This window comes from Podospora anserina, chromosome 1, assembly GCF_000226545.1.
Source record: "Podospora anserina S mat+ genomic DNA chromosome 1, supercontig 1".
In the NCBI taxonomy this organism is placed as follows: Eukaryota; Fungi; Ascomycota; class Sordariomycetes; order Sordariales; family Podosporaceae; genus Podospora; species Podospora anserina.
The window spans coordinates 2,984,344-2,997,024 of record NW_001914859.1 but is presented as its reverse complement, the minus strand read 5'-3'; the positions used below and the strand labels follow the sequence as shown (position 1 = coordinate 2,997,024).

Here is a 12,681-nt window from a genome sequence, read left to right as displayed (position 1 = left end):
CAGTAACGCCGTGTTTGCTGAACCCCGTCTCAAATTCCTATAGAATTGGAAGAATAGGCTGTATGCTCCTCTTCTTTTGAGGCTTTGCATTGGCAACCTTGATCCATTCTCCGTTGAAGGCATTGATGAGCCAGTTGGTCAACTCTGTGGCGGTTGTTAGTGTTGAGCAGTATGCGCTGTCGAAAAAGAGAACCTACTGTCGTAAACAATCCGGTTGGCGTTATGGAAATAAATCCCGTGGTCACTGTCTGGGAAGACGTGAACATCATAATTCTCAACGCCAACCATATTTAGCTTGTCGAGTAGCGTCAGGGAGTTCTGCATGTGCACATTGTCATCCGCAACACCGTGCATCATGAGAAAACGGACGCTCTGCTTCAGAGCCGTGACGTTGTTGATGGCGCTTGTATCGTAACCATGCCCGTTGGTCTGAGGCGTAAGCATGTATCTTTCGGTGTAGATGCTGTCGTAGAATCTCCAGTCGGTGACTGGGGCAACGGCCATGCCGTACTTGAAGGTCCGTCCACCATCCTGCTCGAGAGTCTTGAGGGTGTTGAATCCACCGAAACTCCAGCCCCAAATGGCCAGTCTTTCCTCGTCAACATAGCTCTTCGACGCCCAGATCTTGGCAGCAGCGATCTGATCATGGGCTTCCCACTTTCCAAGGTCCCCGCGGATGATTACACGGTTCTTGCGTCCAATGAAACCAGTTCCGCGGCCATCAACAGTTACGCACACATAACCTAAGCCGGCGGCGACATAGGATTGGTAGTCGACAGTAAACCGTTTGTTAACGCTCTGAGACCCAGGGCCGCTGTATTGCTGGAACAGAACTGGATACTTCTTGTTCTTGTCAAAGTGTGGTGGGCGACGCTCAACATAGTTGAGTTCAACACCGTCAACCTTGATGGTGCCGTAGATCTTGATAGGGAGCTCGTATTCCCTGGCACTCTTTGCCAGTTCCTTGTTCTCCTCCACCATGTGCTCGTATTTGTGTGCGTTTGCTGGAGTGCTGATAACCTTTTGCCAGGGAATGTTGGGACCTCTGTAAGATAGAAGGGCATACCCTGTCCCGGCCGAAAACGAAATGTCGTAATAGCCTTCACTGCCCGTGTCGGTCACCGCTTTCAGGTTGTTGCCCGACAGATCGACCTGGTAGACATGGCGCTGGATAGAAGATTCCTTGGTTGCGACAAAATAGACAATGTTGTTATCCAAATCAACGGTGGAGGGGGCGTCGACAACTTCCCAATGTCCAGAAGTCAACATGATTGGTTCCGAGTTGTTCAATGGCGTGAAGTAGGCGAGGTGATCGTTGTCATCGTGGATCACCATGTCGATGTAACCGTCCTGCTCACGCCCCTTGGAAGGGTCAGCTGGAATGTACTTGGTCTTGTGCGTAATCTCGAACCAGCCACCATCGATGGCCTTGACGTCCAGCTCGCGAACTGCTTTGCCAGTGCGCGCAGCGACGTCAACAAGGACGACCCTGAGGACGTCGCTGACTCTGTTTGTTTCCTTGACGATAACTTGGCCACCAGCCCAGACCACCTCTGTGATGAGGCGATCATCATCCGCGAACCGGCCAGAGATTTCCACTGTGAAACTCTCATCGCGGGCCACGTCGTAGAACTTGAGGTTGACGACGGGGTTGTGAGCACCAGCCTTGGGATACTTGATCTGCCTGACCTCGGGGTACGACTCTTCGCCGGGTGCCGGTTCCGTGCCGCTGGGCCTGGAGAGGAAGTACTGAACAGGATACTCAGGGACGCCCGTCTCGTTGGTGCGCAAGTAGGCGATGTAGTTGCCATCCTCGGACCACCAGGTAGCGCTGTTGCCCGAGAAGACTTCCTCTTCGTATACCCAGTCAGGAACACCGTTGAACACCTCAGCACCGCCATCCTTGGTGATCTGGACAACCTTGTCGTGCTTGAGGCTGCGCAGGAACAAGTTGTTGTCTCTGACATAGGCAATAGCATCGCTGGTAGGGCTCCACTGGGCAAGCTGAACGCGGACGTTTGGCTCGCCAGGAATAAGGGGCTCTGCTATTTGCATGTCGACATCGAAGACCCAGTAGGAGGCATAGAACGAGTGGCGCCAGTTGGCCTCCAGATTTGTTGCAATCAACACCTTCTTGAGGTCCTTGCTTGGCCATACCCTTCCAGGAGTGTGCGTCTGGCCGCCAAAGTCAAAGTGCCTTTCCTTGATTAACGTTCTGCTGCTCGCAACGTCCACAGCGGCATTCACGCCAGCGCTGTTCTGGGTCCGTACATCCTCAACAACGAGAAAGTCCTTTCCGGGGCCGTCCTTCAGAAGCAATAGCCCATCTTCACCGTCCGGGCTTTCGATCCAGCTTATGGAGTGACTTTCAGCACGCCAGTAGCTGCCCATAACCTGATCGAGCGTCACTTGCTTCCCAGTCCCTTGCACGACAGTCGCCTGAGGGTCGTGTTCGATCTGGGAGGCGGGCTTATAGGACTTGTGGGAAACGTAAAAGAAGAGACCGACAACCCACGCCGAGATCAAGAGCCCGGCCACGATGATCAGCGTCCTGCGCATCCCCCGGTTCATGCCATCGTTTTTGGCTGGGAAATCTTCCTCTTGGGTGCTGGATCTCCCACCGAGGAAGCGACCAGTCTCGAGGTCATTGTCGTCGTCGTCGGCCTCCTTCATGGGGTCGTGGTCGTCGAGCTCGAAGTGGCCCTCCTTGGCAGCGAGGCGCTCCTCGATCCGATCGAAGACGATACTCGTGGTAGACACCGAGGACTCAGATTCGTGCGACATCCTGCCTGTGCTCTCGTCGTTGTGTTCTGGTCTGTGGAAGGGACCGGTCGGCTCATCGGAGTAGGGTGCCATGCCGGGAGCGGGAGCCATTGTGACCAGCGACAGCGACAGCAACGGCCAGCAAGGTACCTAGGTACTGCAACAAGGTGCCACGAGGCGTTCCCGAAAGGGCACACAACAAAAAGTCGATGCTTACAGTGCTCTCAGGCACGAGGAATTCAGTGTAATCTTTGTATAGCAGACAATGGCACCATGCTGTGATTGGCTGCTTATTCAGGCGCGAATTGGGAAAATGTCCTTTGAGAGATGAAGCTGGAACGCGCATGCCAGTGGCACTCTGAACGGTGTGGCAGATCGGCAACTGCGACAGCGGGAGCAGCTGCAGGGATGCCAACTACCTCATTTAACCCTAACCCTTCCCACTATTACGTATCTCTTTCAACTTCACACATCTTGGATTCTTGGATTCTTGGCTCAGATCATCTTCAAACCTCCAAAGGCTCTCTTGAATCTTTCAATTCAGAGATGAGTGGCACGGCGAACAAGGGCTATTGTCTCTGGCCATGGAAACCCATGGCCGAGTATCGACCCGTTGACCCGAAACACCAGCTTATGCTGCTGGGCCACCCACACAACTGGCCGAGACCGCATCACACAAATGCAACTGCTCTCCCGGATCATGAGTCGCTCATCTACAGACCTCGTTCTCGTCGCACTTTCTTCTATCATTCCCGGCGGTTACGCACGCTGCATTCGGGTTATTGATCCAGGCTGGCTGCCTGGTCGGTATCATTCACACCAACTCAGTTGGCCCTCATGGTCCCCCACGGAAAATATTCATGTCGCTAGCGATCTATAGATCACGCTCTTTCCTTATCATGAACAACGACCTCTCTCGGACCCAGAAACAGACAGTTCTCCACTGACTTGATGATGACTTGGTCATCAGGCCAGTCGGGACAGGCAGGCCCGGCTCTCCAGAATTGGCCTGTTCCATATATGATTCACATTATTGTAGGTTGACTGCGGACATCTAGAGCTGCCAAATATGGCTGTGTAGGTGGTCAGTAGATCCAAGCCTATATCAACACATCGTCCCCCCAACGCGGGCATGGGCATCCCATGCCTCGGTTTTGGTCTCGTCAAACAAGGATGAAGCCGACAAGCATGGATTGTGTCTAAAACCTTTTTCTGAGAACCGTAAAGCTTTGACAAAGAAACTCTTGCATTGTTTTTGTTTGTTTCAACTTTTTATGCAGTTTGTTTACATTCACCGAGCACTGAATCAGGAGCTTTGTCACAAAAGCTGTCCCTAGCTTACCCCCTTCTCAGTTTACCCCCTGAATCACCGGTGGCGATGGCACCCTCGCGCAGTGCCAGTGCGAGTGCCAGCGTAACGTTTGAGCAGCCTCCTTCACGCCTGGTAAAGCGCAGTACCACTGCCGGACCCAGCGTTTCGTTTGCCCAGCCAGCTACAGGTAAACGTTCGGCTGGGCATAGCATCATCGGCAAGCCGAGTGTTGTCTCTTTTGAGCAGCCTCCTCAACGACGCCCGGTACCGCAACACAAGCATCACCAATCTCTTCCAGCTTACCCAGCCTACCCTACCCACGCGGTAGAGCTAGACAGCAAGGAGATCGGCCGCGCCTTTTCCACCTCCATCCCTTCAACAACATGGACATCCTCTCCCCAGCCCATAGAGCAAGGTAAACTCCGCCCTCAACTCCTTCCAAGAGAAACCGGCGGCCTCTACGGCGTGTGCATCTCAGAGCTCCTCGACAACGGCACCACCATCCCCCTCGAACCCTCCGGCGGCCGAGCCTGGGTAGTCTCCTCCGTCGTCGACCTCGGCATCCGAATGCTCGAAAGCCCCCGAGGACGCCAAGGTCAGTCCACCCTCCCTCCTCCCCCTTATTCCCTATCACTAACCTTTATCCAGCCCTCTCCAACCTCGCCCAGAAATCCCTCCTTGTCTGGCGCGAACGCCCCATCTCCAACCATGAACCCCCCCTCCCCAAAAAAATTAACACCCCCTCCGCGGTAGACGACTTCCTCTACACCGTCCGCCACAACCTCCCCCTGATCAAACTCGACCCAAAACGCAACGGCTTCCTCGCCTGCCCCTCCACCACTTCTCTCTTCCACCTCCCCCCTTCCTTCTCCTCGAGATTCAACCCCAAAAGCGCCGCCATCCTCCACCTCAACACCCACCTCGTCACCAAACTCTACCACTCCCGCCTCAAGTCAGACATATCCAGGCGCCACAAACGGTTTGACGCCTCCGAAGCCCAAACAGCCCGCTTCAGAAGATTAGCTTTCCATATTGCAGCAATGGTGACGCATCACCTGTGCCACCTCTTTGTCAACTACCTCCGCGATCACGCCCAGGAGGGGGAGCTGAGAGATAAAGTCACAGACGCTGATTTCATGAGGCTCGTGACAAGATATGATCCTGGGGCGGAGTGGGAGGTGGAATTTTTTGGGGGGAGGCCAAAACTTTTTGTTGATTGGGATGGGGGTGATGACAAAAGCGAAAAGGGGGCGAGTTTTGTGATAAAGAGAGGGGGAGGGAAAAACGGGAGGAGGATGGCGGCTGGGGTGGCGGGGTACAAGGTCGAGAGTTATTTGGGTGGTGGTAAGTTTTTTTCTGCGCCTTGAGGTGAAAAGAGCTGACATTTTTTGGGGCAAATAGATTTCTCTGTACCGCTGATTACCGAGGTGGAAGGAGAGGTTTTTCCTATGGAAAAGTATCAGGATGTCAAGAGAAGGTATGGGGGTTCGAGGTTGACGGATTGTCACCATGGGGGGAAGAAGGTCAGTAGTAGTAAGGAGAATAGTCCTAGTGTTGGGAGTGAGGCGGAGGGGCAATTTGGTGAGGGGAAGGGGCAGGAGATTGGATCACGGATGGCGGTGATGGATCAACCGTTGGGCTTGCCATGGAATATTCAGGGGCAGGAATACCAATTGTTGAAGCAGGCTTGCTTTGATCCTGCGGTGAGGGTTGTTAGTCCGATGAGGGTTAGGACTATGATGTGATTTACTGTATTATAAAGTTTTCTATTCTTGGTTGTATTATTAGACTGGGGGTGTTTCAGCTAGAGGATGTACGAGTTGGGCAGTTTGATTTTATACAAAATTCACCATCATGCTTTGATAGTACTTCCACGGAACTAGACTGTTGCTGTTATGGGAACGGATCTTCAAGGAACTGCACGTCCATCTGTGCACTTGTGGTGTGATTGGGGGGCTAATATTATCATGCTTCAGATCACCAGGCCAGTTGCCAATACTCGCATAGGACCACACTAGGTCAGATACCATCGACTAACATTTCACCTGCCTTGGAACCTGAACATCCGGCAAACATCAGCTGGCACCTACTATCGAGCATCATGCTGATCAGCAGCCCCCAAGAGACATTCCATACCGGCCAAGTCAACGTTACGTTCATCCTCCCCCCACATGAACGACCTGACCCCATCCACCGGCCACCCACAATCCGTCCATCCCCAATGCCGGGAGGGAGCCTCCCGCGAAGCCGAACAGGGGACTTCATTCCGGGTCGAACCCCATCCCGCTTTTCCCGAGTTGACTCGCATGTCAGAGCCCCCTCATGGCCGCAGCACAGCCGACCACGCAATAGATCATTCTAGGGCTTTTGCCAATGGCACACAAATAGGGAAAACAATTGCAGGCAGGTTGCACTTGCGTAGAGGGCATTCTCCTATGCTGACTTCACACCCCTGATTCTTCTCAATCCATTGGATATCAACTTCCCATAGCGACCAAAGCCTTGGGCCGGGCCAGCAGATATGCCCCCCTATCCCGACAGTCCAACCATCCGGGGAAGGCTCCCGCCATCTTTGACCGACCAGTCCAATCCCTTCAGCAAGTGGGACTCGACGTCCTCAAACACACATGGCTTGCTTTTGCGGCGAAGCTTCGTTCGTGTCCAGCCTGTTGGGACCACTGCCCCAATCAGGAGTTGTGCGGTAAGCGCCAGCCGCCATAGGCGACCAATTGACGCGACCTACAGCCTCGCGGCAGATCCCACGATGCAGCGTGCCTGGGCTGAAGAAATATTGAGAGTTGCAATAAAACTCATTCTGCAGATTGATCTGAGGTGGTGTAAAGCCAAGATTGCGGGATGCAGAAGACCATAGCAAAATAGAAATGGAGGCTGAAGAGGCTGCATATGCCTTGTTCCAGGCCATGTGCTCTGGCGGTCCCAATTACCGCCCGTTATCCGTACTGGGCTGCTGGACACCATCTTGGAGTCTAAAGAAGAAAAATAATCTTTGTGTCAAGTGTGGGTAGGCCGGCGAGGTTGGCTGTGATGCACCCCACACATTTGGACTTCTGGGCTTCTGGTCTGGGAGGGAACCGCCGGAGGACTTTGATATAAGAGGGCCCACAAAGACTCACCACAAAAGGTGAAAGGTAGACCTTGAATATTCGCAATTCAAGACAAGTTTGTCTTTCTCTTAGTCAAGCAACTCCAAAGAAAACATTTCAGCCGTGGTCCCCTTTTCATCAGTGCTCTGATCATATCACTGGGGCCCGCCCCGAAGTCATCGCTGACATCGCCCACCGCGCCATCAAGTGCCAAGGACCGCCAGCGCAATGTCCAGCAGCAATCAAATGGTTGGTAGTAGTCATTGGCAAGCACTACACTTCGTTCTGACAAACTGGCAGGTTGATAAACCAGACCCACTGGTCTGCCCCGAACGGACCTCAACCAACACGTCGAAGACAACCTCAAGCACAGAAGGCCATACCAGTCTAGAGATGAATGTGCCCGAGGAGCCAGCTAGACGCGGCTCGTGGCTGTTTGGCCGGCTTTCAGCAGCTCCTGTTCCGCTTTCTGCCCCTGCAACGCCGCCTCCGGAGCTGGAGGAAGGACCAGACAACCAGACGATGACCGGCATAGGTTGTTTGTTTTCGCAGTTGTTGCCGTCCAGACCACCTTCTCTCACTCTTGGGAGCGAAAGCAACACAGACGCCCCGAGCACCCCTAGCCAGGCGTCTGATGCCAATGATTCCAATGATCAAGAAAAAACCCACCGTCCGAGCGAAGACTCTCTGGAGACAGCCCGAGCGACAACTTCATCTCACACGCCAACTGTGACATTGTCGATGCAGGCCTTAATCTTTGGCCAGGTCCCTCCGTTGACACCTGACACTCCAATCCGTACAGGGTCGAAGCGCGCTCCCGGTTCTCCATGCGCTCCCCGTCCTAAGAAGGCAAGGCGCAGTATGGGTGTCGATGTCGAAGACGAGGGGTACTCTGAGGCGCAATACCAGGAGCCGGCAACTGGACAGTCACTCCAGCATATCCAGCAGCTCACCATTGATCTGGTTGGCTCTACTCGTGTTGCCATCGACCCAGGCAACACTCCGATTGCCGAAACCAGTAAGTGAACGAGACAATGAGTGGGAAGCAACAACAGAGCTGATGCTGACGAAAAGAAACAGAAACAAATACCCAAGCTGAACTACAGCTTGGGTCACACAGCTCCTGCCAGGCCATATCAACCGAACATTCTGTCAACCCTTCATTTGCCCTTGCCATTGAGTGGTTCTCCGAGGATGAGATCCTCGAACAACTATCGGTGTTCTTGGCCGCATACCGGGCTTTTCACCTCGAACCAGATGCAGCCGAACAACCAAGGGTCAGAGACCCGGAAGCTGCGCAAATGGCCAAACAAACTTTTGAGGCGATTTTCCACCCCAAGCTGAACTCGGAGGATGACAAGAAGTTCCTACTCCAAGAGGAAGAGGAAGATGTCTTGACCGTTTTTACGATATGGGTTCGGGACATGAAGGCCTCCTCGGACGTGGATTGCGAACCCTTTGAGAATGTAGCAGACTGCATGCAAAGGGTAGCTGATCTGTCGGCGGCCCCTTTTATCCGACGATTGGTGTAAGGTTTCCGACCCTGTGATATAACTGAGTGCCGATGCTAACATTTCTCGTCAGTGTGTTCGGCGAGCCGCTGGATATCGACCTGGCTGTCCGGGAAATATCGGGGACATTGATGCCAACGTATCAAGACGATGGCATTATCGAGTGGGAGTTTGACATGTTTTCCCGTGACTTTGAGCAGCTTAGCATTAAGTGACTGGTTGAGGACAGGACGCCAAGACCGAGTATTGCGACATGAGGGGCTCATGAGGGGTTGAAGCCGGAAGATATTGAAGAATGACTAGAATGCCTGGAGCATTTTTTCCTAGGGTAATGGTGCTTTTTGTTGATAGATTGAGAATTTCTGTAAACCTGTCAATATGAAATCAAGAGCTTTTGGTGTTGCCAAGTCGATGTGGTTGGCTGAAGACACCCGTGTGTGTGTATGTGTGATGTCGATGGCAGCTTGGATCGGAATTGGTCAGAGCTTCTTCTTGCAATTCTCCGGGATTACCCGGGAAACCAGGTGCTGAACAACCGTTGGTAAGAGGAGAGGGATATATGGGGGGAAGAACCCCCGAGGTTTGGGCGTGACAGCAGGTTGGCCTCGACGAGAAGAAAATGCCATGAATTGACAGGGAAGGACCCCATGGTTTCGTTCGTCTACACCACCATGTCTTTTGTAGTTGCGAGAGCTGTGTCGGGCAGCTCGATCCAGCTCAGGTTTTTGAAGATGCCAGGTGGGGAACTCGGGAGCCTTGATTGAGCAAAATTCTCTCCGTCTGTTGATTGGTTGCCCCGGAGCTTCTGACCCACTCTGTGCTGGGAACCAAGGCCAACCAGCCCTTCTCGACAATTTTCCTCACGCCGGCTCTCCAATCTTCCATCAACCTCTCCGTCTAAATCTCCCCTCCACGCAATTGCAACCCGCTTGCAATTGTTTTCCCTATTTTGAAGAGGCCCCATATACCTCGTCAGGATGTTCCGGAACGCCCTCAGACAGAGCACGCGCGCCGTGGGCGCTCTCTCTGCCACCAGCAGACTCGCTGTGGTTAGTAGCACACATCACCTCTCTCCGCCCGGCCGACCCGATCCCAATTCCATCCCTCGACGCCCCGAATCAATCTCAATGTCCCCGGCCGGCTGTCGGCGAGCTTCATGAAGCTTTTTTGTTATGCCGCCGGGGCATTAGGACCGGTGCGCGATGGGCAATGGGCACCTCACACAATTATGCTCACTGTTTTTGCGCCCCTCTCGGTCTTCGGTTGGCTAACTGGTCCGTCCACAGCGAAATGCCGCACCCGCTGCCATCCAGGCCCGCACCTTCGCCGAGGCCAAGGCCTCCCCGACTGAGGTCTCTTCCATCCTCGAGCAGAGAATCCGCGGTGTCCAGGAGGAGTCCAACCTCGCCGAGACCGGTCGTGTCCTCTCCGTCGGGTACGTTTTTTCCAGAAATACATGAGGGGCTTGGCGGTGGCATGGCTGGGACGAGGACGGGAGCAAACAGCGAAGCTTGTGTTGCTACGGCCTCATCTTGGACCCCCCGCGTTCACCGCTCAAACCGTAATAGCGAACATAGACACTGACCCGAGTCCCTGAATAGTGATGGTATCGCCCGTGTGCACGGCATGGCCAATGTCCAGGCTGAGGAGCTTGTCGAGTACGTTGAGAAAAACCTTGATCCGTGCTTTTTGATATCCCGGATATCGAACTAACACCCCTGTTAGGTTCGCCTCTGGCGTCAAGGGCATGTGCATGAACTTGGAGGCCGGCCAGGTCGGTGTCGTGCTTTTCGGTTCTGATCGTCTTGTCAAGGAGGGCGAGACCGTCAAGCGTACCGGCGAAATTGTCGACGTTCCCGTCGGGCCCGAGCTTCTCGGCCGTGTCGTCGATGCTCTCGGCAACCCCATCGATGGCAAGGGCCCCATCAACACCAAGGAGAAGCGTCGTGCCCAGCTCAAGGCCCCCGGCATTCTTCCCCGCAAGTCCGTCAACCAGCCCGTGCAGACTGGTCTCAAGTCCATCGACGCCATGGTCCCCATTGGTCGTGGTCAGCGTGAGTTGATCATTGGTGATCGTCAGACCGGCAAGACTGCCGTCGCTCTCGATGCCATGCTCAACCAGAAGCGGTGGAACAGCGGCAACGACGAGACCAAGAAGCTTTACTGCATCTACGTCGCCGTCGGCCAGAAGCGCTCCACCGTCGCCCAGCTCGTCAAGACCCTCGAGGAGAACGACGCCATGAAGTACTCCATCGTCGTCGCCGCCACCGCCTCCGAGGCTGCTGTATGTCTCCCCCAAAAACCCAACCCTAACCATCATCAACAACCCCCAACCCTCAACCCCTTTCCCCCCTTTCTCCCACGTCCTCTCTCGCTCTTGAGGCTTCTCTACTGACAGAAAAATCCAGCCGCTTCAATATTTGGCACCCTTCACCGGCGCTTCCATCGGCGAGTGGTTCCGTGACAACGGCAAGCACTCTCTCGTCATCTTCGACGATCTGTCCAAGCAGGCCGTTGCTTACCGTCAGATGTCCCTTCTTCTCCGTCGTCCCCCCGGACGTGAGGCCTACCCCGGTGACGTTTTCTACCTCCACTCTCGTCTCCTCGAGCGTGCTGCCAAGATGAACGACAAGCACGGTGGTGGTTCCATGACTGCCCTTCCCGTCATTGAGACCCAGGGTGGTGATGTGTCTGCCTACATTCCTACCAACGTCATTTCCATCACTGACGGTCAGATCTTCTTGGAGGCTGAGCTTTTCTACAAGGGTATCCGTCCCGCCATCAACGTCGGTCTTTCCGTCTCTCGTGTCGGTTCCGCTGCCCAACTCAAGGCCATGAAGCAAGTCGCTGGTTCGCTCAAGCTCTTCTTGGCCCAGTACCGTGAGGTCGCTGCCTTCGCCCAGTTCGGTTCCGATCTTGATGCCGCCACCAAGCAGACCCTCAACCGTGGTGAACGCGTAGGTTTACTCAATTTTTGAGAATAGAATACAGCTGACTAACACTATCCTACAGTTGACCGAGCTCCTCAAGCAGAAGCAGTACTCCCCCATGGCCGTCAACGAGATGGTTCCCCTTATCTTCGCCGGTGTCAACGGTTTCCTCGACCAGGTCCCCGTTGCCAAGATCCTCCAGTGGGAGGCTGACTTCCTCTCTCACCTCAAGACCAACGAGGCTGACCTCCTTGCCACCATCGAGAAGGAGGGTGCCATCAGCAAGGACCTTGAGGCTAGACTGAAGGACGTCATCTCCACCTTCACCAAGGGCTTCCTCGGTTAAATGCACATAATATAAAACGTTACGTCGCGGAGTTCCTGGGGCCATCAGTGAGGGAAAGGGGAGGGGTGTCTATACCGCCGAGTCCATGTGTTTCTAGAGCAGGTGTTCCGTCTCAAAAGGGTGCTTGACTGAGAAAAGGACCCGTCAGGAGGGGAGATTTTCTCCGGTGAAAACCATTGTAAAATAGAGCGTTAAGACTCAATCAAGCACTCGATTCCTTTTGTCATTGAATATGATACACGAACTGTCCCTAGGCTGTTTGCCTGATATGTTGTGAATATGAGAATGGAGAATGCTACGTCCTTTCAAGGCCTTGAAAAGTAACAGAAACATCTCTTGGCTATGTCGTAAGGCCATTTGATTACGTTTCAAGGCTTACTGATACATATTTGAGGCCTGCTCATTCATATTTAAGGCCTCTTGACTATCTTTCAAGGCATCCCAAAAAGAAAAAAAAAACTATCTTTCAATGCGTATTAATAAATATTCAAGGCCTGCTGATTATGTTTGAAGGTCTCATGATAACACTATAAGGCCCATTTAGCATTATTGAAGGCATCCCAGCGATGTTTAAACGCCTATCAACTATCTCTCAAAACACCTTGATTTGCCTTCATCGCCTTTTCAGGACGACAGTCTTCCATGACTTGGTGGTTTTGTGCTTTGATGATGATATGGATGTGGGGCACGGGAGCTAGGAGCAACCGCCCGAACC

The 12,681-nt window shown here is 53.6% G+C and overlaps 5 protein-coding genes across 5 annotated transcripts; 3 read left to right on the top strand and 2 right to left on the bottom strand.

Moving 5' to 3' along the window:
* Nucleotides 1–37: 37 nt before the first annotated feature.
* On the bottom strand, nt 38–2,874 carry PODANS_1_8430 (uncharacterized protein; the record flags this gene model as incomplete). Its single annotated transcript, XM_001913035.1, has 2 exons — nt 38–144; nt 198–2,874. 2 exons carry the CDS (start codon nt 2,872–2,874, stop codon nt 38–40), a joined length of 2,784 nt encoding a protein of 927 aa, XP_001913070.1.
* Nucleotides 2,875–4,494: 1,620 nt separating this feature from the next.
* On the top strand, nt 4,495–5,820 carry PODANS_1_8420 (uncharacterized protein; the record flags this gene model as incomplete). The annotated part of the gene is made up of 2 exons (XM_001913034.1): nt 4,495–5,419; nt 5,477–5,820. Coding segments are annotated over 2 exons (1,269 nt in total), but the record flags the coding sequence as incomplete, so codon positions are not given.
* Nucleotides 5,821–7,407: 1,587 nt separating this feature from the next.
* Nucleotides 7,408–8,711, top strand: PODANS_1_8410 (uncharacterized protein; the record flags this gene model as incomplete). Its single annotated transcript, XM_001913033.1, has 2 exons — nt 7,408–8,197; nt 8,260–8,711. The coding sequence occupies 2 exons, from the start codon at nt 7,408–7,410 to the stop codon at nt 8,709–8,711; spliced, it is 1,242 nt and encodes a 413-aa protein (XP_001913068.1).
* A 640-nt stretch (nt 8,712–9,351) lies between these two features.
* PODANS_1_8400 (uncharacterized protein) lies at nt 9,352–9,654 on the bottom strand (the record flags this gene model as incomplete). The annotated part of the gene is made up of 1 exon (XM_001913032.1): nt 9,352–9,654. One exon carries the CDS (start codon nt 9,652–9,654, stop codon nt 9,352–9,354), a length of 303 nt encoding a protein of 100 aa, XP_001913067.1.
* Nucleotides 9,655–9,667: 13 nt separating this feature from the next.
* On the top strand, nt 9,668–11,966 carry PODANS_1_8390 (uncharacterized protein; the record flags this gene model as incomplete). The annotated part of the gene is made up of 6 exons (XM_001913031.1): nt 9,668–9,739; nt 9,977–10,125; nt 10,292–10,348; nt 10,416–10,974; nt 11,099–11,647; nt 11,703–11,966. The coding sequence occupies 6 exons, from the start codon at nt 9,668–9,670 to the stop codon at nt 11,964–11,966; spliced, it is 1,650 nt and encodes a 549-aa protein (XP_001913066.1).
* Nucleotides 11,967–12,681: the final 715 nt, after the last annotated feature.